This window comes from Botrytis deweyae, assembly GCF_014898535.1.
Source record: "Botrytis deweyae strain B1 chromosome Unknown BDEW_005, whole genome shotgun sequence".
NCBI classification, from domain to species: Eukaryota; Fungi; Ascomycota; class Leotiomycetes; order Helotiales; family Sclerotiniaceae; genus Botrytis; species Botrytis deweyae.
The window spans coordinates 931,138-957,538 of NW_024066212.1; the positions used below are offsets into that span (position 1 = coordinate 931,138).

At 43.5% G+C, this 26,401-nt stretch overlaps 9 protein-coding genes across 9 annotated transcripts; 5 read left to right on the forward strand and 4 right to left on the reverse strand.

Annotated features, from left to right (window-relative positions):
• Nucleotides 1–5,174: 5,174 nt before the first annotated feature.
• Nucleotides 5,175–5,987, forward strand: EAE98_002925 (uncharacterized protein; the record flags this gene model as incomplete). Its single annotated transcript, XM_038950545.1, has 2 exons — nucleotides 5,175–5,203; nucleotides 5,258–5,987. 2 exons carry the CDS (start codon nucleotides 5,175–5,177, stop codon nucleotides 5,985–5,987), a joined length of 759 nt encoding a protein of 252 aa, XP_038813074.1.
• Nucleotides 5,988–7,389: 1,402 nt separating this feature from the next.
• On the forward strand, nucleotides 7,390–8,308 carry EAE98_002926 (uncharacterized protein; the record flags this gene model as incomplete). The annotated part of the gene is made up of 2 exons (XM_038950546.1): nucleotides 7,390–7,459; nucleotides 7,524–8,308. 2 exons carry the CDS (start codon nucleotides 7,390–7,392, stop codon nucleotides 8,306–8,308), a joined length of 855 nt encoding a protein of 284 aa, XP_038813075.1.
• Nucleotides 8,309–8,469: 161 nt separating this feature from the next.
• EAE98_002927 (uncharacterized protein) lies at nucleotides 8,470–10,113 on the reverse strand (the record flags this gene model as incomplete). Its single annotated transcript, XM_038950547.1, has 4 exons — nucleotides 8,470–9,087; nucleotides 9,137–9,856; nucleotides 9,909–9,965; nucleotides 10,027–10,113. 4 exons carry the CDS (start codon nucleotides 10,111–10,113, stop codon nucleotides 8,470–8,472), a joined length of 1,482 nt encoding a protein of 493 aa, XP_038813076.1.
• Nucleotides 10,114–13,162: 3,049 nt separating this feature from the next.
• EAE98_002928 (uncharacterized protein) lies at nucleotides 13,163–14,092 on the forward strand (the record flags this gene model as incomplete). Its single annotated transcript, XM_038950548.1, has 1 exon — nucleotides 13,163–14,092. The coding sequence occupies one exon, from the start codon at nucleotides 13,163–13,165 to the stop codon at nucleotides 14,090–14,092; it is 930 nt and encodes a 309-aa protein (XP_038813077.1).
• Nucleotides 14,093–14,377: 285 nt separating this feature from the next.
• On the reverse strand, nucleotides 14,378–16,164 carry EAE98_002929 (uncharacterized protein; the record flags this gene model as incomplete). Its single annotated transcript, XM_038950549.1, has 4 exons — nucleotides 14,378–15,092; nucleotides 15,147–15,274; nucleotides 15,343–15,596; nucleotides 15,678–16,164. The coding sequence occupies 4 exons, from the start codon at nucleotides 16,162–16,164 to the stop codon at nucleotides 14,378–14,380; spliced, it is 1,584 nt and encodes a 527-aa protein (XP_038813078.1).
• A 1,462-nt stretch (nucleotides 16,165–17,626) lies between these two features.
• On the reverse strand, nucleotides 17,627–18,871 carry EAE98_002930 (uncharacterized protein; the record flags this gene model as incomplete). The annotated part of the gene is made up of 3 exons (XM_038950550.1): nucleotides 18,661–18,871; nucleotides 18,513–18,600; nucleotides 17,627–18,297 (listed from the first exon to the last, which is right to left on the reverse strand). Exons 1-3 carry the CDS (start codon nucleotides 18,715–18,717, stop codon nucleotides 17,627–17,629), a joined length of 816 nt encoding a protein of 271 aa, XP_038813079.1. The 5' UTR covers nucleotides 18,718–18,871.
• A 361-nt stretch (nucleotides 18,872–19,232) lies between these two features.
• Nucleotides 19,233–20,441, forward strand: EAE98_002931 (uncharacterized protein; the record flags this gene model as incomplete). Its single annotated transcript, XM_038950551.1, has 2 exons — nucleotides 19,233–19,537; nucleotides 19,597–20,441. Exons 1-2 carry the CDS (start codon nucleotides 19,456–19,458, stop codon nucleotides 20,439–20,441), a joined length of 927 nt encoding a protein of 308 aa, XP_038813080.1. The 5' UTR covers nucleotides 19,233–19,455.
• A 67-nt stretch (nucleotides 20,442–20,508) lies between these two features.
• EAE98_002932 (uncharacterized protein) lies at nucleotides 20,509–23,430 on the reverse strand. Its single transcript, XM_038950552.1, has 2 exons — nucleotides 21,019–23,430; nucleotides 20,509–20,956 (listed from the first exon to the last, which is right to left on the reverse strand). Exons 1-2 carry the CDS (start codon nucleotides 23,376–23,378, stop codon nucleotides 20,902–20,904), a joined length of 2,415 nt encoding a protein of 804 aa, XP_038813081.1. The 5' UTR covers nucleotides 23,379–23,430; the 3' UTR covers nucleotides 20,509–20,901.
• Nucleotides 23,431–23,759: 329 nt separating this feature from the next.
• EAE98_002933 (uncharacterized protein) lies at nucleotides 23,760–25,850 on the forward strand (the record flags this gene model as incomplete). The annotated part of the gene is made up of 3 exons (XM_038950553.1): nucleotides 23,760–23,873; nucleotides 23,923–24,546; nucleotides 24,675–25,850. 3 exons carry the CDS (start codon nucleotides 23,760–23,762, stop codon nucleotides 25,848–25,850), a joined length of 1,914 nt encoding a protein of 637 aa, XP_038813082.1.
• Nucleotides 25,851–26,401: the final 551 nt, after the last annotated feature.

Genomic DNA, 26,401 nt, shown 5'->3' on the forward strand with positions numbered 1-26,401 from the left:
CCTGCCATCTCCTTTTTAGCCTGTGAGTAACGGCCGCACGGGAAACGGGCGAATCCAGGAACAAGCAAGGAGCGTGGGTGGAAATAGCAACACAACCCAACACAAGACAAGACGACAGAGACAAATGCAAACAAAATAATCAACTCTTGGCTTGAAGATAGCTACTATCTACTAATCCTACTCATATACACTCACACTACACTCACACTACACATACTCAAAAAGCTTCAAGCAAACACCACGCATGCGAATCACACGCTTTATAATCCTCTACTCCTCTAGAGTCTATATCAGCGAAACGCCGGAAGCTTTTCAATAAATGTGGTATCTTCAAATTAGACATCTTCATTCCACTCTTCCACTTTCTACATGGTAACCTCGCAGGTAATTGTCCTATTCTATCTCACACAATCACAATCACAATCCCTGCTACCTCGTGGTTTCCTATCCAAGACTCTAGTCCGAGCAATCTCATTCCATCGTTTCAGATTAAATAGATTCTCTATTCGCTTCGCTAGAGGATCAAGGATCACACTACAAGGGCCAAAAACCTGTTGAAACCCATCTTTGATTATTTTCACAGAGTTCAAGAACAAATCAGATGTGTTGTTCATTTTGCTTCAAGAGACTCTGAAATTCCGCCCCAGTCCAAAGAGGTATTTTACTTCGTACGAAAAGAATCCTTCCTTCTTGTTGCTTCATGTTCGATCTTTTCTCTTCGCACTTTTCGTATTCGCCGTATTATACCCATTTTCATCTCATGGATCATCAGCTCAGGAGGTTGGGAATCTTATGTCAGCTCGAGTCTCGAGATCTTGCCTTGCATTGGCGAATTGCGTGCATCAAAGACATCTAGAAAAATCTGCAGGTACACATCTTGCATCCCACTCAAACTCGAGGGGGGAAAAGAAAAGGTACAGTACACGGGAAGCATGTGCAAGCAAGATAATCGGATTTTCATCACACCGTCTTTCCGTAGGTGACAAGTAACAAAATTCGAACAGGTGAGGTGAGGTAATACGAGATCGTGTTCCTTTCTCCTATTTCTCACAAAAAAAAATCTCCGCGCTCGCCGCCCTCAGATTTTATCACATTCGTAATTCAACGTTCTTTTTCAACTTGCGCAACGATCATCCTAATTATAACGCAAACGCAGATCCTCCGTTTACTCACGTGCAATATTCCAAGAGGTTTAATATGGCGTTAGTGTCGATATCAAGCGCCCCTAAGAGTCTAAGACATCTCCTGGCGATAAGCGGAAATGAACTATGGGGTCTTTATACTATATTTACTTTGGCCTTCAATTAACGGACTATGTACATTAAAGTTCAATATTATTTACGCGGTTTTCAATTTATTGAATAATCGGCCCAGATCCAACTAATCGAGTCTTGATATCGTCATGGTGGAGTTGTATCTACATACGCAAGGCGGGTGCGAACCGATGGAGGAGAGGAACGGAGAAAACTTTACTAGTTCTGTGGAACTTGTGAATTGCATATTTTTCATCTTCCCCCCTGGGTTCGAGAGTGGATACGCGTTCGGATTCGTTCTCTTCAATTTGCTGTTCAATGTTCATCCTTCTCGAGAATATTTCCACGAAAACTTCTTCCCACACTTTCCGAAATTGCAGGCCAGCATGTCGGTCCTGAAAATTTGCAGAGTAGCACTTCTCCGCATTCGCTCCAGAGATTCTTTCCTTCTAGCCCTCTCATCCTTTCAAGAAAGAGATTAACACTACGCCGGCTTGACGATCCCGGGTGTCGTGACCCCAGAGATCCGTTTTTCTTTCTTATACGGTGGAACGTGGTTGCCAGCGCAGTGAACGAACGAGTGCTTCCCCAATTTCGGCAGTGGTTCGAATTTCATGCTGTAAAGTGTTACCAGTGTCCTACAAAGTACATACCACGCTGCCGTGAAACCTAGGACTTGATCCTTTGAGGCTTTCAACGCAGGTACTGTGTTCATCCTAACATTCCCGCCGGCATATATGTATGTCTCGTCTTGACTCGTATTTTCGTGACACTTACCTTTTGAGCCTCTCATTGCAGTGAGACTCTTGGTGATACCAATCACGCTTGTCGTAGTATCTAAGTGTTACGATTGTCAAATCATCATCTGTCACTCATCACACGTGGATTAACGGTAGTCCAAACATTGAGATTGTACAGACCTTATAGTTTTCGTGGTATTTTCTGTTCTGTGATCTGGGGGTTTGAACATGCTTTGATACTCAAATCGATAGTTAACTAGACACAGCTAACTCACAATTGCTATATGAATATCGTATGACCGAGGACGAATATAATCCGATCTTCAAAGTTCGAATGAAATCAACCGTGTGATTCACGTACTTGTAGGTATATCTATTATTATATCATATGTCAGTATGGATATAACAAATGAATAGCAGCAATCTGCTTGAATAATAGATCTGACCTCACTCTATCATGATCCATTTGACTATTCTCTGTGAACAAATTTAACCTCTTCAAAAGCGATATAAACGGGTACCACAACTATTCCTACACGGCCATAATTTTCCTGTATCGTTGTCGATAATCTATTGACTTGTCAATTTCTATCTCTCTATAGTCTCCTTGTCATTTCCCCCTCTATTCATACATCCAAGATCACAACGAAATTCAAGAAAATTCAAGCATCGTGACTCGTTGTTCTACTGGAAACCTTCTTTCCCCTCCCTCAATAGCTTACATATCACCATCGAATCATCCCTACGACACTAGTGTAGCAAGAACATCCCGTCTTAACTTTCCATCTTAATTACCTATCTCAATCCCAATCTTCTATAACCCAAAAAAAGTTGAACGTTATGGAAGTCCAGTTGTAATAGTGAGGTCAAGGGGGTTTGTCTCTATCTACTGGTGAATATTTTGAGTATCTATCCTCTATAAATTCTCGAGCATAATCATCCTAGTCCAGATTACATCAATATCTTCAGAACAGCTTCTAAAGTTTCTTAACGTTCAAGAGTATGTCGCAACCATTATCTAGTCCTTGTCCTCAATTTAGCACATGTAACGACCCAGAGAACTAAGTTGAAGAGGGTTCAGGAGGTCTTATAAGGTCTGAAGATGAAGAATCGTAGTGGGAAATTGCTATTTAGCTACCCTTTGAAGAGGAAATGGACTGATGATCTAATGACAATCTCTTCTAACGATATCTTACAGGTAGAGATATTGTGAAGAAATGTTTGCCGTGGAAGGAAGAAAAATATCTCCCAGCATTCATAATCCCACAGAATGAAATCTCCTCTCCAGTCGTCTGATTGAGGTAATAAGTGGAGGGATTTTTACACACTCGAACTCGTTCCACATCTCGTTTTGTCAAACAACAGTTGCCCAGGAAAATTGCTCCTATTCCTGGAAGGGCACTGCTTGTTTCTTACTTTATGGCGACCAAATAGAAAATAATTTCTGCACGACCAGATGCACCCGACTACCCCTAACCTGTCATCAAAATGCTTTCGTAGTGGCTTTCTCTTGTGTCAGCTTATGTGCTTGAAATGATCAGCTAGGTGTAATCTGGCGATGACTTCTTGACTCTCTGGCTCGAAAATATCTGATTTTATCTTCTATGCAATTACTGTACTTCTCGCAGCACTTTGGTACTACAAAGCAATACATACTTCGTCCGCCACAGGAGACGTCTATCAGATCTAACAATTGGCTTCACACATTAGTGCATTATGTTTTCGCTTCACTCAAGATGTCAAACCGGCGGACATGGAAGTAGTGACTATACTTGACGGAACACACAACTGTCAGATGGGACATTGGAGGTTAAATAGAATGTTCAAGGATTGAGGTAGTAGTCAGAAATCAGAGCTTAGAGGAAACCACGCCCAAGGACTTGATGTCAGGCAAAGTTTGTAAACTCAACCTGGAGATATTCCCGTTTCGGCCTTTAGCAGATGGGGAGACTTAGCAAAGACTGAAGGGTCAACAAGCAAAGGCACTTTTGCGCAAGATGAAGTGGCTTTTGGAACAAGAGGTCATCAAACGATTGGCGGATAACGTGAGAAAAAGGACAACACAGATTGAGAGCGAAAAGTACAGATACCACGTTGGTCTCAATACATTCACACAAGGTATTTATATATAGCTAATGGCTTTAGTCAGATGATCCGAGATATACATACTATATTCCGATCTATCAACTCAAGATTGGCTTGGTGAGGGGTGCTATCAAGATCGTTAAATCAAAAAAATTACGCTTCCATGTCTCCACATCTACAAAACTTGCAGATAAGAACCCAGCCGTGGTGTTTTGGAGTTCACATCGATTCAAGCCTGAGGGTGATAGCATCTAGCTAACGTTCAGTAAGAGAAATAAGATAGTGAAAGGAAGTGAAACACAGATACGAACAGGGTGAGAGTATTCAAAATTTCAAGGCTCGCCTTGAAGCGTTGCTTATGCAGACAAACAAAGATAGAAATCACAATATTTAATGCGATTCACGGGATCAGAAATATGACACTGGATAATCGTTTATCAAGAGGGTCATCTTTAAAGGGTTCAAGAATGGCCATTATTGTTCGCGCTGTTCCGGGAAGATGGCTGCTTGACATCACGATGCCGGGAGTTAAGATTTCCTTTGATATTAATTGGGAAGAGATGTAATTCTTGTGGAGGGGGGCACCCATAAATAAGAGGGCAGAATTTATTACTAGGGGATCAGATTTCTCTGAAATCATAGGCAGTCAGTGTAACTGCGCAGCTGAGAATAATAGCCTAGTGATTGCACTCGCAAGATTTAAACCCCTTACACATGTTCGCTCTTGGCGTTGATGCTATGAACATGAGATTCGGAATGCCCTTTCTAGATGTAAAGTGTCTAGGTAAGTTGAAAGTCGGCCGCGGTGATTAAGTAATTACATACGTCGGAGAGTGAAAGATGTGTGAACCAATTTTGAACACAAAAAGTACGATTTGAAGGTGGTGTTGTGAATAAAAGAGTCATTGGTTTATCTCAGCTTATAGAAAGCATACCTAGTACTTAGCAGCCTCAGCTTAGCAGCTTAGCGAGACTAGGCAACAACATCTTATAGCGTCAAATCGAAGGACAAGAAAGTAGAAAGATGATAGAATTCTATTCATTGCTCAATTACATTCCGCGGAAATTTTCTCATGAATTCAAAACTTTCACTAAAATGCTTTTCCCAACGATTTTAGGTGTTGGGTAAGACTCATTTTCTTTTCACTCGGCATAAGGTTACCACTCACATACACTTAGCGCCGGGATTTGTGTACTCCTTTTCCTAGCAAACTCCTTCGGCATCACTCCCATGATTTTCGACAAAGTTCATCGCACCTTCCAATCTCCTTTTCCAGCTCCTGAGCCTCGTCCAGTAGACCAAATACTTGAAGCGGTCTCCCGCATGGCAGCGGAACGTCGTCTACTCAATCCCGCCTTCAATTACACCATGCGTACTATATTCGACACTATCGGTTGCACGGTTTATGGCTATCCCTCTACCGGTGGTATTTTCATCAAAGAAAATTCCAATATTGTGGATATGAATTTCCTATCTCTGAATCGTCTTCACCCAACTCAAAGATCACATGATCCTATTGAAGAGGATGAATTTTGTATTTTGATGCGAAAAGTTGGCGCAATCTGGTGGAGTAGCGAACGTCATTACGCGATCGAATGGGCTTCTCTAGATGATGATTACCAAGAAGCAGGTGTACCGTCTTCAATGCTTACTAATGCACAGAAAAAAAACTCAATCTTCGGATGGCCGACAGACGGAGATGGTGTTTGGGTATTAAGATATGATACGCATGAAAGCATGAAGTATTTGCTGCCGAGAGATCTCGGGAGAATTAATTTGGCAGTGGATATGGATGAGAGGGTGGAGATCATGCGGGAATATGATGCTACTTTCTATGAAAACGAGCAGGACGTAGAAGAACTTGGTGATGGATATTGGAGGAGAGAGGCTGATGAGTGCGCGTGGTGATATGGTCAAATATTTAATTAATTGCTCCATTCCCTTGAGTCTCAGGCTGATAATCTGCTCGTTTTATTCGATAGTAAGGCGTCATAGTTGATATCTGGGAAGCTTGCTCGTATTGCACTATTCGAATTTTGAATACGGGTTCTTGGAAATTGGAGTTATAAAGCCCAGGGAAAAGCGAAAGCAATACGGTTTCGAGCTCTCCAGGTCTGTCTTTCTTGAATTAACTGGAAAATTCTCCAGCATGAACCGAAGCAATCGCAAATTGCATATACCATTGAGAAGGCTTTTGGGATGCTCTGTTTGTGGAGTCGCGGATTGGTGTCATATGAAACCGCAAACACGTCCTGGAAGTTGAAGCAAGAAGATCAGGTATCCAGAAACGCTTTTTATGATATTCTTGAGATTCGTGTAGCCTGTTTGGCTTGAGAGATCGAGACTTCAGATCTTTCGAAACGAATGGGCTTCTTCTGCTATTCTCACGTGCAGATTGTCGACCCACGATGCTATTTCTTACCCCGTAAATGAGTCTTATTTTTTATGAATGCTGTGAGAATCTTGCAGACCAAAGATAATCAGTACGACGTTTAGTCTACGAGAGAATCGAGTTTTCCATCGGATAGAAGCCCATATGTCTCAAACCTTTTCACGTACTTCGGGACGTAAAATTCCTTGCTCTCGGAAATTGATAGAAAGAGGATGAAAGTCAATGGAATCGAAACTCTTTTTCAGAAGGTATTAAATTTCATGATAACAAATTTCATAGCTGGGTCGAGTCTCCAGTATCAGATTGAATTTCTAGGTTGGCATTTTAGCGAATATCATCCCTCTCCTTTCACGAAGGTTCACCTACAGAGTGGAGCAAGGGGGCGGCGACGAGCCCGTTCTTGTATTTTCAATACATTATTATGCCAAAGAAACGTTTACACGTTCTTAAGACATCGCGAACTAGAATGTGAATATTGTTCAGTACTACATATTCGAGATACATACCTTTTGATGTCTTTATTTACCGAATTTAGTGCCTCGCGAACATCGTGATCGAGTTTTGCGCGACGACCAGTCTACGAAACAAGGGGAGGATAACCACAAACGATGAACAGCAACATCAATACTCATCTAAAACAACAGTTGCTCAATTTGAAGATCAAAAGCTATTGCAACGATGTTCAACTCACAACCCCACAACCTCGCCGGCCCAAAACAAGCCTAGCGCAAGGCTGACCCGAGTTTGTCATGTCCCCTCCTTATCTCCATTGATAGATATCCTCTCTCAAAAATGCACCATGTCTTTTCGATTCCCCTCTCTCGAACTCCGTTTCTCGTTCACACTCAAATTCTATCCCTTTTTTCTAGGTCCATAGTTTTGCCACGTTTCCGTAGATTTTGCTCAGATACCCAAAGTATGTCTACAAATGGCACGACACCCGCGGAGGGGCCTGGACCAAGGAAACTTAAGATTTTGATGTTGCATGGTGTGTAGTTTTCTCCTCCTGTTGTGTATTCGCCCTCTTAATTCGAATGGCTAATTTTATACAGGCTATACTCAATCCGGGCCGTCCTTCAATTCCAAGACCAAGGCCCTTACCAAACTTCTCACTCGCCAATTCCCCCCTTCTCATCCCGTCTACCCCGGCGGCATCCAGCTCTTATATCCCACCGCTCCAATCCCCCTTCTACCAGCTGATATTCCCGGATATACTCCCTCTTCCGACCCGTTCTTAGCACCAACCGATGCATACGGGTGGTGGAAACGCGAGACCGGCGGAGCTAGATATGCTGGCATTGAAAAAGGCCTCGACACAATCGCAACCACAATCCGTGAAGCAGGAGGAATTGATGGAGTTATTGGATTTTCCCAAGGCGCATGCGCCGCATATTTTGTGGCCAGTTTATTGGAGGCAAACCGCGAAAGTGCTTTTGCGCTCCAATGCGTTAAAAACCCTACCGAAGCAATACCATACCCCTCCTCGTTTACTGCCCTGAAACAACAACTCCACCACCCTCCCCTCAAATTCTGTATTTCTTATTCCGGCTTCTACGCACCTTATGACGGATACACCGCATTCTATACCCCACCTCTAAAAACACGTATTCTGCATGTCATTGGGAGTTTGGATACGGTTGTGGAAGAACATAGGAGTATGGCTTTGGTAGAGGCGAGCGAGGAGGAAAGCAGGGAGGTGTGCTATCATCCAGGGGGCCATTTTGTGCCAATGGGAAAGGAGTTTGGTAATGTGGCTGTGGGATTTATGGTTAAGTGTTTGGATGAAAAGAAGCCAGTGGCGGAAGAGAGCGTCGAGGATATGGATGTTCCTTTCTAAGCTGGAGAAGAGCTTTAATTAATGGATTGAGTATACATAGGATCAATGGAATCACAGAGCTAGAATTAGATAGGTAGGCACGGGCAAGAGATTCATGTCATTAGAATCTAGAATAATTGTACAAAGAGGTAGGTATCATTAATGGTAGATTAGGAAGATCATTATGCATTGACCTTTCCAGTTTTTGAGCCCTTTGGTGACTTGTTTGGTTGGATTCTAGCCATCATTTCCTCCTTGGTGATCAAATGATCAATTCTTTCGAGCAATCCCAACAAACTCTTCATATTTCCACTCCATTCATTAAGGACATCATCCGCATCTCTTGGCTTAGCAAAGTTGACGATACGAGCAGGTCTGTCGATCTTGGCGAAAACAGTTTTGGCAGTGACCAACTCGCTGATGTATTTCTCCGTCTCGTCTTCCGTCAAATCGAGAAGTTGTGTCAATCGGGGCATTTGAATTCGAGTATAGTATTTGGCAACAACTCGAACGTTGTGTTCGATCACACGCTTGCGTAGATCCTCCCAACGCTTATTTGCTTTGGGGTCTGCAGATTGACCTTGTGAAACATCAAAAACATCGGTTCCACAGAGGTGTGGGCCAAATATCTTCGAAACCTCGGGCCATCTCATGAGTTCGGGAACTGTGAATAACTTGAGGAGTTGGGCATCGAGAGATACTTGGCTGTTGCGAGTATCTTTGTGGACGCGGTGGAGAAGATCGGATTGTTCGTTATCGTAAGGGGCTAAGATGACGTAGTAGATGATTCTTTGCAAAACCTGTGGTTGTTAGTTGTGTTCTGGAGAGAAGTGAAAGTTCAAAACTTACGGAATGAAGCTTTTGGGGATCCTCTTCAACAGCTTCTGTATCAAGGACCTGTCTATAATGCTTGCAGGCATCAAGGTATTTGTCATCATGCTTCGCCAAAGTGATTTGTTGCTCGTAGTATTTCAACTTAAGATCAGTCACATCGTCCTCCTTTGGCTCTGGAACATCCTCTCCCTTCTTTCTTCTCTTCTCTCGATCCTCTGCCTCCTTCACCAACTGCTCTGGAGTCTTCTTTGGCTTTCTTGACAGATATTTGGTACTGATCTTCCGGCTCAAGATTCCAGCTTGTGTCCAGTCGTTGTTCTCTATACATAATGCGACCTGTGCCAAAATGAATTCCGTCTTTTCTCTCCTCTCCATGGATCCAAATGTCTCTACTTGCAACTCGCACAAAATGTCCGTTGCTGATTTGAGATCACCCTGCTCCTTCTTGATATCGGAGAGGATTCTAGTAACGCGGGCACGCTCAACTTCGACGAAAATCTTTCCCTCCGTCACCGTACGCAATGTTTCAATTACTGTAAGCTTCGTCTCGAGGTTTGGTGTCGAATCCAGAAACTCCATAACAACCTGTACCATCTTTGTTGTAGCTTGTTTAAGTTGGCCATGTTTCTTTGATAGTAACAGGACTTGTTCGTTCAATAAACTCCAATCATTGGCATTCTTGCAAATAGTGACAATTCCAACAAGAATTCGGGATGTTGATGCAAGATCTGATGCCTGTTGGAAATGTTAATGGCTTGCGCCTATGTGTAAAGTGTCTCAGTCTGACCTGTCTTGTTTGTTTCTCCAACACTGTAAGCTTCTCGATGGCACCTTGCACGTTTGTCTAATGAAGTAAAATATGTCAGAAAATCTCGTAGACGGTTCCAATCACCAGAGAGCTATACCTGTGCAAGCTGTTCAGCTTCTGGAAGCTGTGTGTCAACCTCTTTGGAGAAGTCCTTATCAGGCTTACGAATAGTTTCGTCGGACATTATGGCAAAAGATAAATTGATTTAGTTTTGGGGTATCAAATCAAAGAACAATTACAAAAAAGACGGTAAAGCTGTTGTGGTGGTATGTAGGAGGAGTTGTTTGAGAGTTCTAGGTTGTCAACCTTGACGCGGCAACTATTGAGCTTAGCTTCGCACTTGATTAGTTCGGTCACCGGAATATGAGGGACCGCTCGACAGCCTCATCATGCTTACTAATCAACCTGACGCTGGGTGCCAAAACTGCATCGACAAAAAGCATCAATGCATTATTCACTGGGCGTTCAGAATTTCTTGCAGTAAATAAAGAGTTTCCATCACTGCTTGCACATATGTGCATAGATTGGGACTCTATAATATTCTGTGGGAAAATTGCCCACCCTTTTCAGATTTAGCGTTGAACTCGGAGTCTCTCAGACATACCAACAGTCTACACTTCCACTTGTCATCAAATGCCTCCATATTACATTGTCGAGTGACGATTATAGTCCCTTATCGAAATCCATTCAGGCCCTCGAGGTTCGATATCTCAACTTTTTGAGCAGATTGTCGAACTATGGTGTCAGATCATTTACTGTCTACCGTCTTTTGACGTGGAACGGAATCGACATTGGATCTCATCTTCAAACCTACTGCCTTGGCGCCGAAATTTGGTGAACACGATCATATGTCCATTTCAGCATAGTTGGTAATGTCAGGATTTTTATTGTTCCTTTAGGAAAACGCATGTTCGTTTGCTGTAACGACCTGAACCAATGATGTCAACACAGTCACAACTGATAGAGGAATCTGGTCAGAATTTTTTGTCCTCGCCATTTAGTATGTCTATTAGTACACGAGACCAAGCATGATAAGAAGACTATATTTTAGCGACGTTAATATGCTACCTATCGGTTGTGACAGGCAGAAATCTTGAGGGGGGAAACTCAATGTTTGACAGACTTGGAGTTCTAAGATCACATCTCGCTAATACCACCCTCATAGGAGGAATCGCCATTCTACTAGGCAGAAAATCATCGCTGTGTGGATATCTCGCAGACATTCAAATCACAGTATAAGCGTCAAACTCATTCCCCCCCCCCCCCCCCCCAAACCGGAAAATCTACCCCGGTATACTCAAGCGAATGAGCTGAACCCTACACTGGCTTTACGAAAACTTCCTGCATCTTCTTACCTTAAATTGTCTTTGATCATGACGACTCCAGGCTCTTGACAGTTTGATTTGACAGTCACATCTAACAACTTCTGAAACGAATTATACAGCTACAGAGGGACGTTGACCGCGTCTCTTCAAGCAATGTTCAAGACATAACGTCAGGTCACACGGCTTCAAGACATCTGCAGCACAAGTCAACAGACTGGTCTACACATTTGCCAGCCTCAATCCTGGATGCATAGGCTTGCGAATAATGCATCTCCTTGAAACCGAACACTACTCTGGTTGCAGCTGGCTTTGGTTTTTCTTATGGCAGATTCAAGTGAAGCCAAGGTTGTAGAACAGGCGACCAATTCCGAACTTCCCGGCAGTATGTATTTCAAGCAAAATATTCATTGAGGCTCTCAATTTTCGTCAAGTTTATAAACACTTCGAGCAGAGCATCGAAAACAGGAGGCATTGTTGTTCCGCTTTCGCCGTTCGCCCTTCTCCTGGAGAGCAGAATGTGAAAGGTTCGTTATTACCAAGCATTAGGTGGAGGAAAGGAATGGCCAATCACTCTTGGCATAGAACTGGAAAGGAAATGTTCCAATTTAGATTGAGAGGAGAAATGAATAGTAGAAGCTGGTATTCTGAGGGGGAAAGGGGTGATGATGTTATTTTGCCCTGTTGTTCTATAGTCATTTGGAGTATTTCTTCAACATGAATTTACGCAATTTGAATCTTGTGTGCTTTTTCATATATATTTTTTCTATTCAAGACAGTCCTCTGCTCCAAGCCTTTGTTTTTTCTAGGCCAGGAAAAGAATGACCTAGATACTACTATCAGAGCGAGGAGAAAAGAGATCCATTCTTCAGCTACAAGGAGGAAGAAAGAGGGGAGGAATGTTGGGGGAGAGCTAAGAAGAGAAAGAGTGAAACATCGAGAAAGATTGCGGTCTTCTGAAAAGCAGCCTAGAAACGATGCATCAAAAAGCCGGAGTTGGATTTGAAATTCTTGATCTTCGAGATCATCCACATTTTGGCGAGTATTCCGGCCAGGATGTATGCGAGAGAGACATGGAAAGGATATACGAACATGATAACTCACAAAGAATACGACAAATCATCACTGCAAGTTAACACCCTTGAACATGATGCTATCGTTTACAGACATTCGTATGACATGACCGAAAGATTAATTGGGCGTAACCAGAATCATGCGATCAAGTCATACTGCGGCCTCATCTGTGATGTCTTACATAAAGAAGTGTATGAATTCCGCATGGAGCGGATCGGAAATCAATGGGATTATAACAGCCCATACACCAATAGCCACATCTGCGTTGAATAGGGGTAAGTGTAATATACTTCGGATTCCGGGTCATTGCCGGTCATTGTCTTCGGGTGGGGGCCCACGTAATCCCGAATTAAAATAAGCTGTGATTACACACTACAACGTTGATCTGGTATATCCCAAGCCAATAACAGCCAGTACCAACACCACTAACAATTCCAGAAGGATGGATGGAATTATCTCCACAGACCCATCCTCCCAATACCATGGCTCTGGGCGCGTTGCAGATTCCGTGCATCGGTTAATAGTGGAAACATGCGGTGAGAATTCAATCCTTGTGTTTTGCACATTTTGATCCTCCGCAACGCAACCATCTTGACTCCGAGTGGAACGTGGAAGATTTCTATCATCAAATTAAAGTTAAATTCCTTACGAGACTCGGGGTTTGAATACCAGTCTGGTTGCTTTGCATGTGTGCCGAGATTATGGCGCTGGTCACCAGCAGTCACTACATCGGCCATGAGCGAGTCTAAGGGCCTCGGGATATATATATTTAGATTTCCAGAATCATGATCATGAGAAAATTGTGTTTCACTTAATAATTGTTACTCCAAGAGCAAAATGGTTGTTCAAGTGGCCTCTGAAACTTCAAAGTTCGATCAATCGCGCTTTCTCAACGATATTCAAATCCTCTCAGCTGCGATCAACGCACCATATTCCGAGTCCACAACCAAAAAGATTCTCTCTGTCTTCTCTGATTCATTTCATGACGGTGTTGTTCTATGGCGTGCAACAGACCGTCTGGGTGATGCTTTAAATTATCGCTTCTACTCCCGAAGACCCATAGATACTGTGGCCATTGCGTCATCCGCCGGCCTTTTGTCTCCGGATGTTGTCAGCACCCTTGGGAAATTGGTTACATCCTGGAGCTCGTTGTATGATGGCTTACCAGAAGAATCGTGTGATTTCGACGCAGAGAAGGGTTTGGTAAAAGCCTGGGTATACATGAGAGGCATGAGACCACTCAGTGATATCTTGAGTGCCAAGGGCGTGCCAGAGAGCTTGATCCAACATGAGGAGAGATTCAAGGCGCTGGAGTTGGAGAAGGTTCGTCATGTGGCGGTCGACTACCAAAAGGGAACTATGAATTTGTATTTTCGGGCCCAGGGACCTATTTCTCTACAACAAGCTACTTCTTTCAACGCATTAGCTGGTGCAGAACCACCGAGTCAAACTCAATTCTTTGAAATGCAAGAATTCCTTAATGCAGTGGGGTATACATTCGCGGTCACAATCAAGGTCGATAGCGGAGAAATCGAGAGGGTGGGCTATTATGCATTGAAATTGCCAGATAGAGCGGCGAAGAAGTGGCCGGCAATCAATGCGCAGTTGGAAAAGTTTGTGCAATTTGCACCTAGTTATGATAGGGAAGAGATGAATGCCGTGGCGTGGAGTTTTGGAGGGACAAAGAGGTATGTCAAGTTCGAGAGGAGCTATTGTGGGGAACTGGTGCCCCTGATTAAAGGATGGGGGACTACTTTGAGTTCATAATTAGTCTTTTTCTTATGTGGAACAGTTCTATTTTTATCACTTTAGAGTATTGACATATAAGATTTTGGTTCTAAATACACAATCATTATTGTGATCAACCATGTAACCGATTTCCAGTCACGCTAAGAGGTCAAATTGTAATCAACGCACAGACCACTGTATACTCTCGTGCATCTCGTATTGCAGGAATGAAATGGTGAACTTTCAATCCGAAACACTACGATCTCCCCTGCCAGCTTAGAGCTATTGATCACCCATTTCTCATTGTCCCTTCTTTCAATTGCTTCAGTTATTATCTTGCATCTTTCCAGCGGCAGCCAATTTATATCTCCTTGCCAAAACCATTTGCATTTGCGCAAATTTCTGGGCAGGCCCTGTTGCGTACTCGAAATTTTGTACGGAAGAGGCTATCTTGAAAATCGTCCTGCCTAATCTCGAATCCAGAATTCCAGGGTCTGATCGACCTTGACTTGACGCACAAGCAATGATAGATACCCAATACAATATGCCTAACACGTCCCCCCAAGTTTCGTCAACATCCGTTCTTTCTATGGCGCAAATCATTGCCGATGTGAGGTACTCGTCGCTTGAAGGAAGAGGGGTGCAGGTTTTTATAGCTTGAAATATTATAAGGGTAGCAAGTCTACAGCATTCGAAAATCCAGTACTGGGATGTCAGATTTGAAGGGCCCATTTTGACAGTACACGGCTGTACAAAGTACAAAGCTGCAGATAAGCGGCTTTGGTAATTGGCATTATCGACCGTTTGCTCGCATCCCTCAATGATAAGGTCGATCAAATCCTTAGCGATGTATAGAACCTGGATCAGGGAGTCGTCGAATCCTTTCAACTGTCTGACAGACTCGAATGAACCGGATGGACAATATAACGGGGACGCAAATCGCCGACATTGAGGTTCATTCTCTTTCAATTGAATCAAAGAATTGCTGAAGCTCAGAGGAAGCTCCTCGGCCCTGATAGCCTTCACAATAATGTGACGCCTTATGTCTGCATTAATCACAAAGTTGGTATTCGCATTAGGGTAGGTGGCTTACATTACTAGGTACTTTCGGATTGTTTGTCCAAAAGGATAAGCTCCAAAGCTCTCCAGTCCTCGTCTCTTGACCAACAATTCTACGCCAGTCATATGTGCCTCAACTTCCTCTGCATTGCGTTCAATTGCCTAAAATATCATCATTAGCCGCCCGATACTCCATCCCCGATGCTCCATCCCCGATACTCCTCACCTACCCAAATACCTGTTGAGAAATAGGCTATTGACGCTATTGTAGCATTGGACCATAATGTCCCTTCTTGAGCTAGTTTCTGCCCAATTTGTGCAATGGCTGCATCTCTCAATCCTGTAGCCAGTTCATCGTTTATCGTCCCTCGAACCGAGCATGAATAGGCATATATCATATAAATGATGCTTGTCGATAAGGCTTGTCCGGCAGCTTTTGGAAAATCAACTAATTTCTCGGGCCCTGGCGAACAAAACATCAAAGCTAAACCAATTTTTAGCTCTCAGCAAAACCATCATTATCATAGGCATCACAATCGCCTCGGGAATCCATGACGCGACGCACCAACTTGTTTAGTTGTACTCACCTCTCGGGAGTATTTGGAAATTATATCAGGTGGCAGATGGGGTACGGAGCTTGAAGGGTCGGGTTGAGCGGGCGCAAAAGTGAATAATGATGGTAGTCCCACTTGTGTGACTTCAAGTGAAGTCTCATGGTCGCATCCGTATTGGTGATTCTTGGTACCAGTTTCAGGAATTGGATCAAGCGTATTACATGGGAATGATTTTACGTGCGATGAGCTTGATGGACTATGACTAGACTTCGAAACGTCACAGACGCGTTCAACTGGCATAAGTTTCTGCGTGGCGATCTTTCGTTTAGCTTTCTCCTGTCGCTGCTTACTCCGAAAGGCAGACATCGCATGCGATCGTATCAAGCTTTGGGTTGTTTGATCCTTTGCCCGACCAGAGACGAATTGTATAGCAAGAGGTCCCTCTTCCGAGATTGAATCTTGCACAAACATGTTGGACAATTCCGGTATAACTTTCATATTATCAAGGTAATTTTTGGCGTATCGATCATGACTTTTGAAATCTTTTGAGTCGAAACTCTCGCTGCCAATAGCTCTGCAGTTCTAGGTCCAACGTGAGTTGCGATACGTTCTGAGGGATTTGGGGCAGTATTTCAGCTCGAAATTACACCATCGACATCGTGATGAAAACAAAGATCAAGTATGGGATTGTTATGAGGAAGTGTGGAAGTTGCAGTCCCTTTCCATATGAGCAGCTAAACGTTGTTCCTTGTTCATCCCTCTTTTCTTAAGATTAGGCAATTTTAGTCTCATCTCAAATGCCAGTGTATTGATGGGGTATCATTCACTCTCGCTGAGAGCATAAGATTGGGGGCTGTTGGACTTCAAGTTTTTTTCCTTCCATAATCAACGATTGACGGGTAGCTCGGATTCCTACCAGCGATTGACGTTTTCATTCTTTGCACACTGCTATCTCTAACATGATGATGATGTCAGTTGGGAGCCACTCCTCTATCCTTTTTGATGATTATACACTGGAGATTGCAACCTTGTTCAAATTTATGCTAAGACTGACAGTCAATAACGTAGGATGCGCCAACCTCTAGACTTGTTCTCCCTACATCGGTAATTTGTTCTGCCAGTTGATTTCAATGTCTCTTGAGCAACATTTGAAACCCGTCGAACACATTCGCTGCATCTGTCTATAAAAATTAGCGTGCTTTGACGTCATGTGCGTTGCATTTGATTTCAAGATCCTTATGTCGCCAAAGATAGAGATTACAGCACCGCTTCAATCAATCGGCAGATGCGGAGGATTTAGCGGTTCCTAGCGAGAAGGATCGCACCCCTGAAAATCCTGCAGACGCTATATTTAGCGATGTATTACCATCCGAACTATCGATTTTCAAGATGACCTGGGAATTTTGAATCCAATTTTTTGGGCTGTCGTTGTTAGTCAACTTCAGTCAGATGAGAACATTAAATGCTAGATCTGAGCATCTCCTTGGTAGAAACCAATTTTGGACGCACCCTATGACGTTGCTGCTGGATTTCATGGATAGACTGATCTTCGTGATTGCGGATTGGACGCATTTTGCCAGGTGATTTTTCTTATATCCAGTCTTAGGGGGATCCATTCTGATCGATTTGCGCGGGTATCAATATTCGAGCATTCCAGCAATCATGCCAACTCTCCTAGCTACATACACTTTGTTTCGCACTTGTCTATAGTATAATCATACTCAGTCTCAGATAACCATCGCATGTCATATCGTTACCTACCGATTGGGCCAAGACCACAGATTGTTATTCAATTAAAGATCGGACATAAATAACGTACGCACAAATGCCTAGATACTATTCTATCTATAGATCCGATCTTACTTGGGGTATTGTTAAACCTGCCACTATCATAGTAATGTACGAGAGACCCCGCAACAAAAAAAAAGAGATATATAAGAAAATAAGGATCGTGATCAGTTCAAACCTCGATAATCAACCTATCTTCACTCCTCAATTCTCTCCACTTATTCGAAGCCTCGACGATTTCATGGCATCCCTTCAACAAGAAGCCCCACTTCCTCGCAAACCCCTCTGTGACTTCCCATCCACTTGCATGCCACGGATCATTCCAGACCAGCATCCCCTTCTCATCCAAATCATTACAATCTTCAAATATACCTCCACACAGATCCCTACACAAATCATCTTCATCGATTTCATGGAAAGTAAGCATGGCATTGTTTCTCATTTTCGGACACGGAAGTACATCTATCCATTGGGGATGAGGAGTGCTGAGCTGTAATGGGGTCGGAGAGAGAGAGGGTGGAATAGTGGAAGGGGCTGGGAACATGGGGGCGCTGAGCATGCTGCGGCACTCAGTGGCAGTGGTGTGAGGTAGGTTTAGAATGGTCGAGTTTGTCATGCAAGCGCGGAGAACGTTGTATTGAATAAGCGTAAGAAGGTGATCTAGAGGCAGCGGAAATGTTAAACCTGGTACCTCTGAAGCTTGATTTATGTTTGCGAGCTGCTGATCTAGAGGCTTTGCTGTGGGAAGGGAGTTCTGAGTTGAACTATTGGGCTGGGGCTGTGGCTTCCATATAACGAATCGGTCTTTGGGAGTGGATCTTGCTTCAAGTGCCTTCCGTCTTCCTGCGGCCAAGTCAGCTACGTTACTGCCGAATCCAAATGTCCAAAATTCTGAGAGACTCTTTAAAATAGGGATAAGAAACAGCTCGTTGGAGAATCGCTATGGTATCTGCAGTGGGTGAAGGCCAACTAGACTTCTTTTCTAATAAATTTGAAACATCACTAGAAGTAGAAGATGAACAGGGAGGAATGATCCGAAACTTCTGCAATTTACATACTGAAAGCCCTGATATTCAAACGGTTTTGTCGCTTTCTCCTTTCCTTTGCATTTGTTGTACCCGTCCAATCATCCTCGTCCTTTTTAGCCTTTGAGTAGCAATCAGCATTTTTGAAATCCAGGTGGTGATAAAAAGGATTAATATCTACCTCTGCCAGTTGGTTCATTGGCTCTACTCTAAAAGAAAGATTCTGCATGATATTCATGGTTTTGTTTGATGCAATTTTCAAGCAATTGAAGACTAAGCAGAAGATAAGCAGTTGGGGCAATAAGAGTGAATTTCTGCAATCTGCTTACAGTTCTTGAATCAAAAGAGCGAACTTTTATATTAACACTTCCACCATCTTTGAAGAAGATTGAATGTCGTCTCGGGTGAAGGAGGAAGTATCGTCCCGAGGGGGGCCGGCGGGTAGATAGCAAGCTCTTGATTGGTTGATGCATCTTGCTTACACAAATTCACCCAAATACAGTTTAGCCTTCATCCACACGAGCCACCAAGCGAGCCACTGCATTTCATGGATCTCATCCTTTGAGAACGCTTCGGAAACGATATGTTCGTCTAGATTCTGATATAACAGCTCTTCTTCTCATCAACGTGACCCAGTGGCACCCATGTGTGAGCCAGAGTTGGCCACTTAGTTATTGTCTACTAGTATTGTTTGGGAAACTGGCTTGTAAGCTGATGGCAGTAGCGATGCCATGCTCAGGACTCCCTAGTTGAGGTTCAAGTGTATAAGTATCGATCACTTTCTCAAATAAAGAATCACTAATACTTCACTTGGTTCAATTGCAGTCGTCTATCTGTACAGCAATCTTTGAGCATTTCGTGCAAGTTGCCCCAAGAACTTATTTCAGTCAATTCCAAGTCCTCATCCCCTTTATTTTTACTTTTATTGTTACTATTACCACTTTTACCTGCTTCATCTTTTGGTCAAGTTGCCGGTATGGGCGGCCTTCAAGATATTAATTTTAGGCCGGAGAGGGATATACCCACTTTGACGGACAAAGTTATCTTGGTCACTGGAGGTGAGGACCCTAAAAGCTACCCTAGTCGTGATTGTTCACAAAAGCTAATGGTATCAAAGGCACAGCCGGACTTGGAAGCAATACAGTCAGAGTCCTTGCGAAACACAACCCATCACACATTTACTTCACGGGACGTAATAATAACGCGGCGTCAGCTCTCATAGAATCTATCAAGAAGGATGTCCCATCAGCGGGCCTGACCTTTCTTCCTATCGATCTGTCTTCACTCTCATCAGTCGCGGCCGGTATCAAGACGTTCAAGCATGATCGTCTTGATATCTTCATGGGCAACGCAGGTATCATGGCCGTGCCTGCTGCTCTGAGCAAAGACGGATACGAAATCCAGTTCGCAACAAATCATCTCGGCAATGCTGCCGTTCTCCATCATTTACTACCAATCATGCTGAAGACTGCTGAGCTCCCCTCCTCCGACGTGCGAGTTGTCTTGAATACTTCCTTGGGGTGGAAATTTCATCCGAGTCAAGGCATTGTCTTCGATAAATTGAGAACAACCCAAGAGGATTTGACCTTTGGGACGTGGAGCCGCTACGGACAAAGCAAGGTAGCCAACATACTGTATGCAGCAGAGCTTGCTCGTCGTTATCCACAGATAACGTCTGTAGCGGTCCATCCAGGAGTCATCAACACGGGGCTAGTCTCAAACTTATCTTTTTGGCATAAATGGTTTGTCTATATAACTAGTGTAAGCCAAACAATAACGGTTGAGCAAGGCATTATGAATCAGACGTGGGCTGCCGCGGGAGCAAAAAAGAAAGAGCTGGCCAATGGCGCATATTACATGCCGGTGGGTGTTGAGAGCAATTCAACGTTGGACACAACGGCCGAGGATTCAAATTTGGCAAAGCAATTGTGGGAATGGACTGAAAGAGCTTTGGGGAATTGACTGGAAATTTCTTTGGCATAAAGCTTCATTTTAGAAATTTAGGAATCACATTAAGTGTTGATTTTTACCTATGATGGCGCATATACCATTTCTTCTATTCCTTAAGTCGAGAGGTCTTTATTCATCTATTCGCTATAGTAATATACAGTAAAGGTATCTTCCATGTACCCTTCCATTTCGTAGGCCATCTCCCACTTAATCATTTAAATATCCATCCGTTCGTCCAAAAACGTGATTCCTCCTTTCAAACCATGCACTCACTCATCCACTCATGGAAATTTTTGTTTTGTACGCCCCTCATATCCGTATATCTGTACATTGTATTCCATTCGCCGTGGAACTGTGCTAAAGATTTTTGTGCCCCATTATAGTTTCGTGGCATCCGTCTCGTCACTCGTCAACACATTTTCGCCAAACTACCAATTCCTTAAGTCCTCCAAATCATCATCAGCTATCCATTTTACTTCTTGTGTCTATCAGCCTGTGCCTTTTCGTAGTTGGAAATGAGCTCTTTTCTAGATGATGTATTAGCATGAGGTGTATTAAAATAACAGCGAGAATACAAGAAACCACTTACTGTAACTGTCCTGGCGCAGGAGCGTAATGACTGAATTCCATACCAAACTCTCCCTTTCCTTGCGTAGCCGCTCTCAATTGCGAACTAAATCCGAACATGGCATTCAAACTACAATCCGCAATAAGAGTGAAATCTTCTGGTCCGATCTCCGTATCACTGATGATAGCGTTTCTCTTATTCAACAAACCAACAATGTTCCCCTGGAACTCATTGGGTGCTGTAATGGTGGTCTTCATGAGAGGCTCAAGAACTTGTGGTTTTCCTTCTTTGAAAGCTTTTCGGAAAGCTTGTTGAGTGGCATTCTTGAAAGCCATTTCAGAAGAATCTGTCATGTGGGTTGCACCATCGTTAACAACCATATGGGTACCGAGAACGGGGTGACCGAGAAGGGGTCCCTTTTCACAAGAGGCAAGGAATCCCTTTTCGCAAGCGAACAAGAACTTGTCAGAAATAGAACCTCCGGTGACTTCTTCCTTGAAAGTTGATGGAGCATAACCATTTGGACCAGGCTCAATAGGTTCCAAGAAACCAACGACACGAGCGTAATCACCGGCACCTCCAGTTTGTTTCTTGAGAGTGTGATCGAATGCCACATGTTCAGTGATGGTCTCTCTGTAAGCGACTTGAGGTTTACCGGTTTCAACTTCGACCTTGTACTCTCTTCGCATTCTCTCCACGTAAATATCAAGATGCAATTCTCCCATACCAGAGATAATGGTTTCCTGACTTTCGGCATCAACATGTACACGGAATGTTGGATCCTCACGTTGGAATCTGTTCATAGCCTTACTGAAGTTGGATCCGTCTTTGGTTGTCTTTGGTTTGATAGACAAGGAAATGACGGGATCTGGTACGAACATAGAAGACATAGAGTATGGTAAACCACCGTCGGTAAATGTGTCTCCAGAAGCGCAATCAACTCCGAACACAGCACAAATTTCTCCGGCTCCAATTTCAGGAACTTCCTCCATCTCATTGGAATGCATGCGCACAATTCTAGGGATCTTGACTCTCTTATCGGTTCTAGCATTGAACACGTTCATGCCCTTTCTCAAGGATCCTTGGTAAACTCGAATATAGGTCAATTGACCATAATTACTTTCTTCAAGTTTAAAGGCCAAGCCAACGAATGGTAGCTCATTATAAGAAACAAGCTTCACAGGGGCTTCAGCTCTTCGCTTGTCAAGCGCCAAATTCTCAACCTCAGCAGGATTTGGTAAGTAATCGCAGACTGCATCAAGCATGGGCTGCACTGACTTGTCAGCTAAAGCACTTCCCATCAAGACAGGAGTGAATTTCAAGTTGATGGTTGCCCGTCTGATAGCAGCCTTCATTTGCTCGATAGATGGAGTTTTCTCATCCAAGAAAATCTCGGCAATCTCGTCATCGACATCGGCCAATGTTTCGATCAATAGAGCTCTCTTCTCTTCGCACAATTTCTTGAGTTCCTCTGGGATTTCATCAGTCTCTCTGATGATTTCTCCTTTGGGCCCATCGTTGTAGATAGCCTTCATCCTGATCAAATCAACAACACCGTTGAAGCTGTCTTCTGAACCAATGGGGACTTGAAGTGCTGCCGCTGGGATTCGTAATTTTTGATTGATCTGCTCGACGGCCTTGAAAGGATTGGCACCCATTCTGTCCATCTTGTTAATAAAACTGATACGAGGAACATTGTATCTTCGCATTTGTCTGTCCACAGTAATCGTTTGACTTTGAACTCCACTGACAGCGCAAAGAATCATGACAGCTCCATCCAGTACTCGCAAAGCTCTCTCGACCTCAATTGTGAAATCAATATGTCCAGGGGTATCGATCAAATTTATATGATATTTCTCCTCCTTCCCATTCTCAACCTTCAACCAGTCGCAGAATGTAGCAGCGGATTGAATTGTAATACCTTTCTCCCTCTCCAATTCCATGGAATCCATCTTTGCGCCTACTGCATCCTTTCCTCGGACTTCATGAATAGCATTGATTCTTCCAGTGTAAAAGAGAACTCGCTCTGTGGCGGTCGTTTTGCCACTGTCGATGTGTGCTGCGATACCAATGTTTCTGACCCTCCTCAATCGATCCCTCTCTGCGGCATTTAGATTGTCGACAATGGCTTCTTGGGTGAGGGCTGATGGATCTGCGGCAGCCTTTTCTAACACTGCTTGAGCAACACCAGCTCTAATAATTGGCGATTGAGAGAAATGTCTCTTTCCTCCCAATCTGGCACCGAGAATCGCATTTCTTGCTCCGAGCCCTTGCAAAGGTGAGTTCAGGCACAAAAATCTTGCTCTTGGGACACTCCCACGTAGCACTCCAGCGCAAGCTTCCGTTGAAGCCACAGCGCGGGCTACTCTATGCATACTCATGGTTGCTACTGGATTGTGGTATCATTCATCCATTCGATAACATGCGTAACTTTTTTTTATCGATTAAATATATCGGAGTAAGTTTAGCCGAGCCCGCTCACAATCATTTGATGATGAACTTGCTTTTTGAAAGCTATTGTAGACTTTTATTAGACACACTAAAATTCTACATTGCTTAACGTATGCAAAACTAGTACTCCTTGAAAGACGATCTAAAATCATGAACATCTGCTTATCATTTCATTGGGGGTTTTCTGAAGGAAGTGATATTCTGAGTCGCTTACATAATACCTTTCTATATTGAAAGCATGACAGCGCGTCAAACAATTATGCCTTTCGCGTTTCTTACAATCGCCACGAGTCGACCATGGACATCGAGATATGGCAGCGGAAACAACTCCAGAAAAGGACGAGAATGAGCATAAGTCTCTCAAATATTCTCTACTAGGCCCGTCTCTCACAAAATCTGGACAAGATTCTGTAGACCAGTCAAAGGTACGTGGCGACCGAAGTATGCTTGTGGTCTCTCTAACTTTGTCACCAGGTTTCCGAGATCATCTACAATGCTTCGAAGGGGTCCAAATATTTCAATCACGAGGAGGAAAGAGACAAGACCCTGACAGTAAAGATTGAACGAATTTTAAAAAAGAAGGCTGAATTGGAGAAGCTTGATTTAGCTCACGACCGTCGACGAGCAGACACTACGATTGCAGAGCTCGAACTCACAAGAGATCTGACTCAAACCATCGTCCATATTGATTGCGACGCATTTTACGCTGCAGTAGAGGAGCTTGACCGTCCGGAACTGAAAAATGTTCCATTTTCTGTTGGGAAAGGAGTTGTCACAACATGCAATTATCACGCACGGCGATTTGGGGTCAGAAGTGCGATGGCGGGGTTCATAGCGAAGAAGTTGTGCCCGCAATTAATTCAGGTTCCTCTGAATTTCGATAAATACACCGCGAAGGCACAAGAAGTCCGGGAAATTTTGGTGGACTATGATCCACGGTTCGAGAGTGCTAGTATTGATGAGGCATATCTTAACATCACGGAGTACTGTCAAAGGAATGATATTGACCCGGAGGCTGCCGTTGAACAGCTGAGAAGAGAGGTTCATGAGAAAACGAAGGTAACCATATCTGCTGGAATTGCAGCCAATGCTAAGATAGTGAGTACATTCTGCAAGTTTAGAAGTCAGCGGTACGACGGGCGAGGCGGGACACTATTATCATTGACCCGTTGCTGTAGAATATGAGAATGAGCTTAGATATCAATATACTGACTAAGTATAATTAGGCTAAAATATGCTCGAATTACAATAAGCCTAATGGTCAATATCGCGTTGCAAATAATCGAATTGAGATTATGAGATTTATGCGAGACCTTCCAACTCGCAAAGTTAACGGAATCGGACGAGTATTCGAAAGGGAACTAGGCGCCATAGGCGTCAATACATGCGGAGATATCTACAATGTGCGACACTATCTACCCAAATTGTTTGGAGAAAAGGCGTTCATTTTTCTAATGCAATGCTATCTTGGACTCGGGAGAACAGACGTCAAACCGGCCGAGGAGTATACCCGCAAGAGTGTCGGCACTGAAAGTACATTCAATGATATGAATGATGCTACAGAACTTCGAAGCAAACTTCGACATACAGCTGAGGAGTTGGAAAAAGACATGCAACGAACACAGTTCAAAGGGCGAACTCTAGTTCTTAAAGTGAAACTAAAAACTTATGAGGTTCTTACAAGACAGGCGGCCCCACCAAAGGCTGTCTTCTTAGCCGAAGATCTGTACAAATATTCTCTTCCTATGCTTGAGAAACTGGAGGCGGAGATGCCGGGTTTGACATTACGACTAATGGGGCTCCGGTGTACAAATTTAATCAGCATGAAAAAGCCCGACACAATGGCCTTTTTCGGGTTTAGAAAACAAGACTCACGGGGGAATGATGTCGGCGAAAATGAACGCAAATCTTCCTCTGCAACAAAACGAAAAGCATCGGATCTCCAAGACAATGACTCCGAGGAGCGATGGGAAGTTTGGCCCGAAGAACTCCTCTTCGAAGATGCCGAGCGTCAAGAACGAGAAGAGGAATTCAAGGAAATGGAAAGCTTAAGTCAACTTGAAGAAAACGATCCACGGCGACATCACGGAAAGGAAATTGTGCCAAATCCCAAACCGAAGGACGGCGCTGTGGTGGAAGAAGAATGGTGGGACTGTCCCGTTTGTCAGCGGCCACAAGCGACAAATGAAAAGGAATTCAATGAGCATATTGATCTTTGCCTTTCGAGACAGACAATCAGAGACGTAGTTCAAGAGACGTCCGGGGTATCTGAGACACCATCTGCATCCGGAAGTGGTCACAAATCTCAAATTGGTAGTTCAAGGAAAACCAAGGCAGGAGAGAGATCAAAGGATAAAGGAAATACTCCTAGTGATCCTAAACAGCGAAAGTTGTGCTTTTGAAACGGGGTATCAGAATCAAGCAATGATGTGTGGGGATGGGATTTAGCATTTGGGGGAGTTCATTTGATGGGCTTTTTGGATGGGCAGAGCATGATTTTTTTTTTCTTTTGCATAAATTCCAGATACCCAATAACATGTCGCGGTGCATCGGTGGCTTATCAGTAATAGTTACATCTTCAGTAGTACAATCCATCTAGAACTAGTAGGTAAATGCACCAATCAATGACATCATACTAGATTCCCACTTCTCGCTAGCTAACAATATAAATGTCAAATCTACAAGCTTTGGGCTTCCAGCCTAGCAACTCGTAGTGCTATTCAGGATACATGAAAGTGCGTATTGTAGCTATCCTTGAGAATAAACCACAGAGTAGACTGATCCACTGGTATAGAAAGCAAAATCCTTACATGAACAAAGTAGAACACTCGAAGAGACCAAATGAGTCAATCATATGCGAGAATTGTGGTGTAATTCATTGTGTACTGGAAAATCGCAGAAACTAGTCGCGTATTTCAACCCATCCCTGTTCGCTCTCCGATTCCTATTCCCA

Bases quoted from the DNA above. Each gene is read 5' to 3' on its own strand.
- EAE98_002932 (XM_038950552.1), bottom strand. From the start codon at position 23,378: ATGAGTATGCATAGAGTAGCCCGCGCTGTGGCTTCAACGGAAGCTTGC. The intron at 20,957-21,018 runs GTAAGTGGTTTC...TACATCATCTAG, and splicing joins CCTGCGCCAGGACAGTTACA to AAAAGAGCTCATTTCCAACT.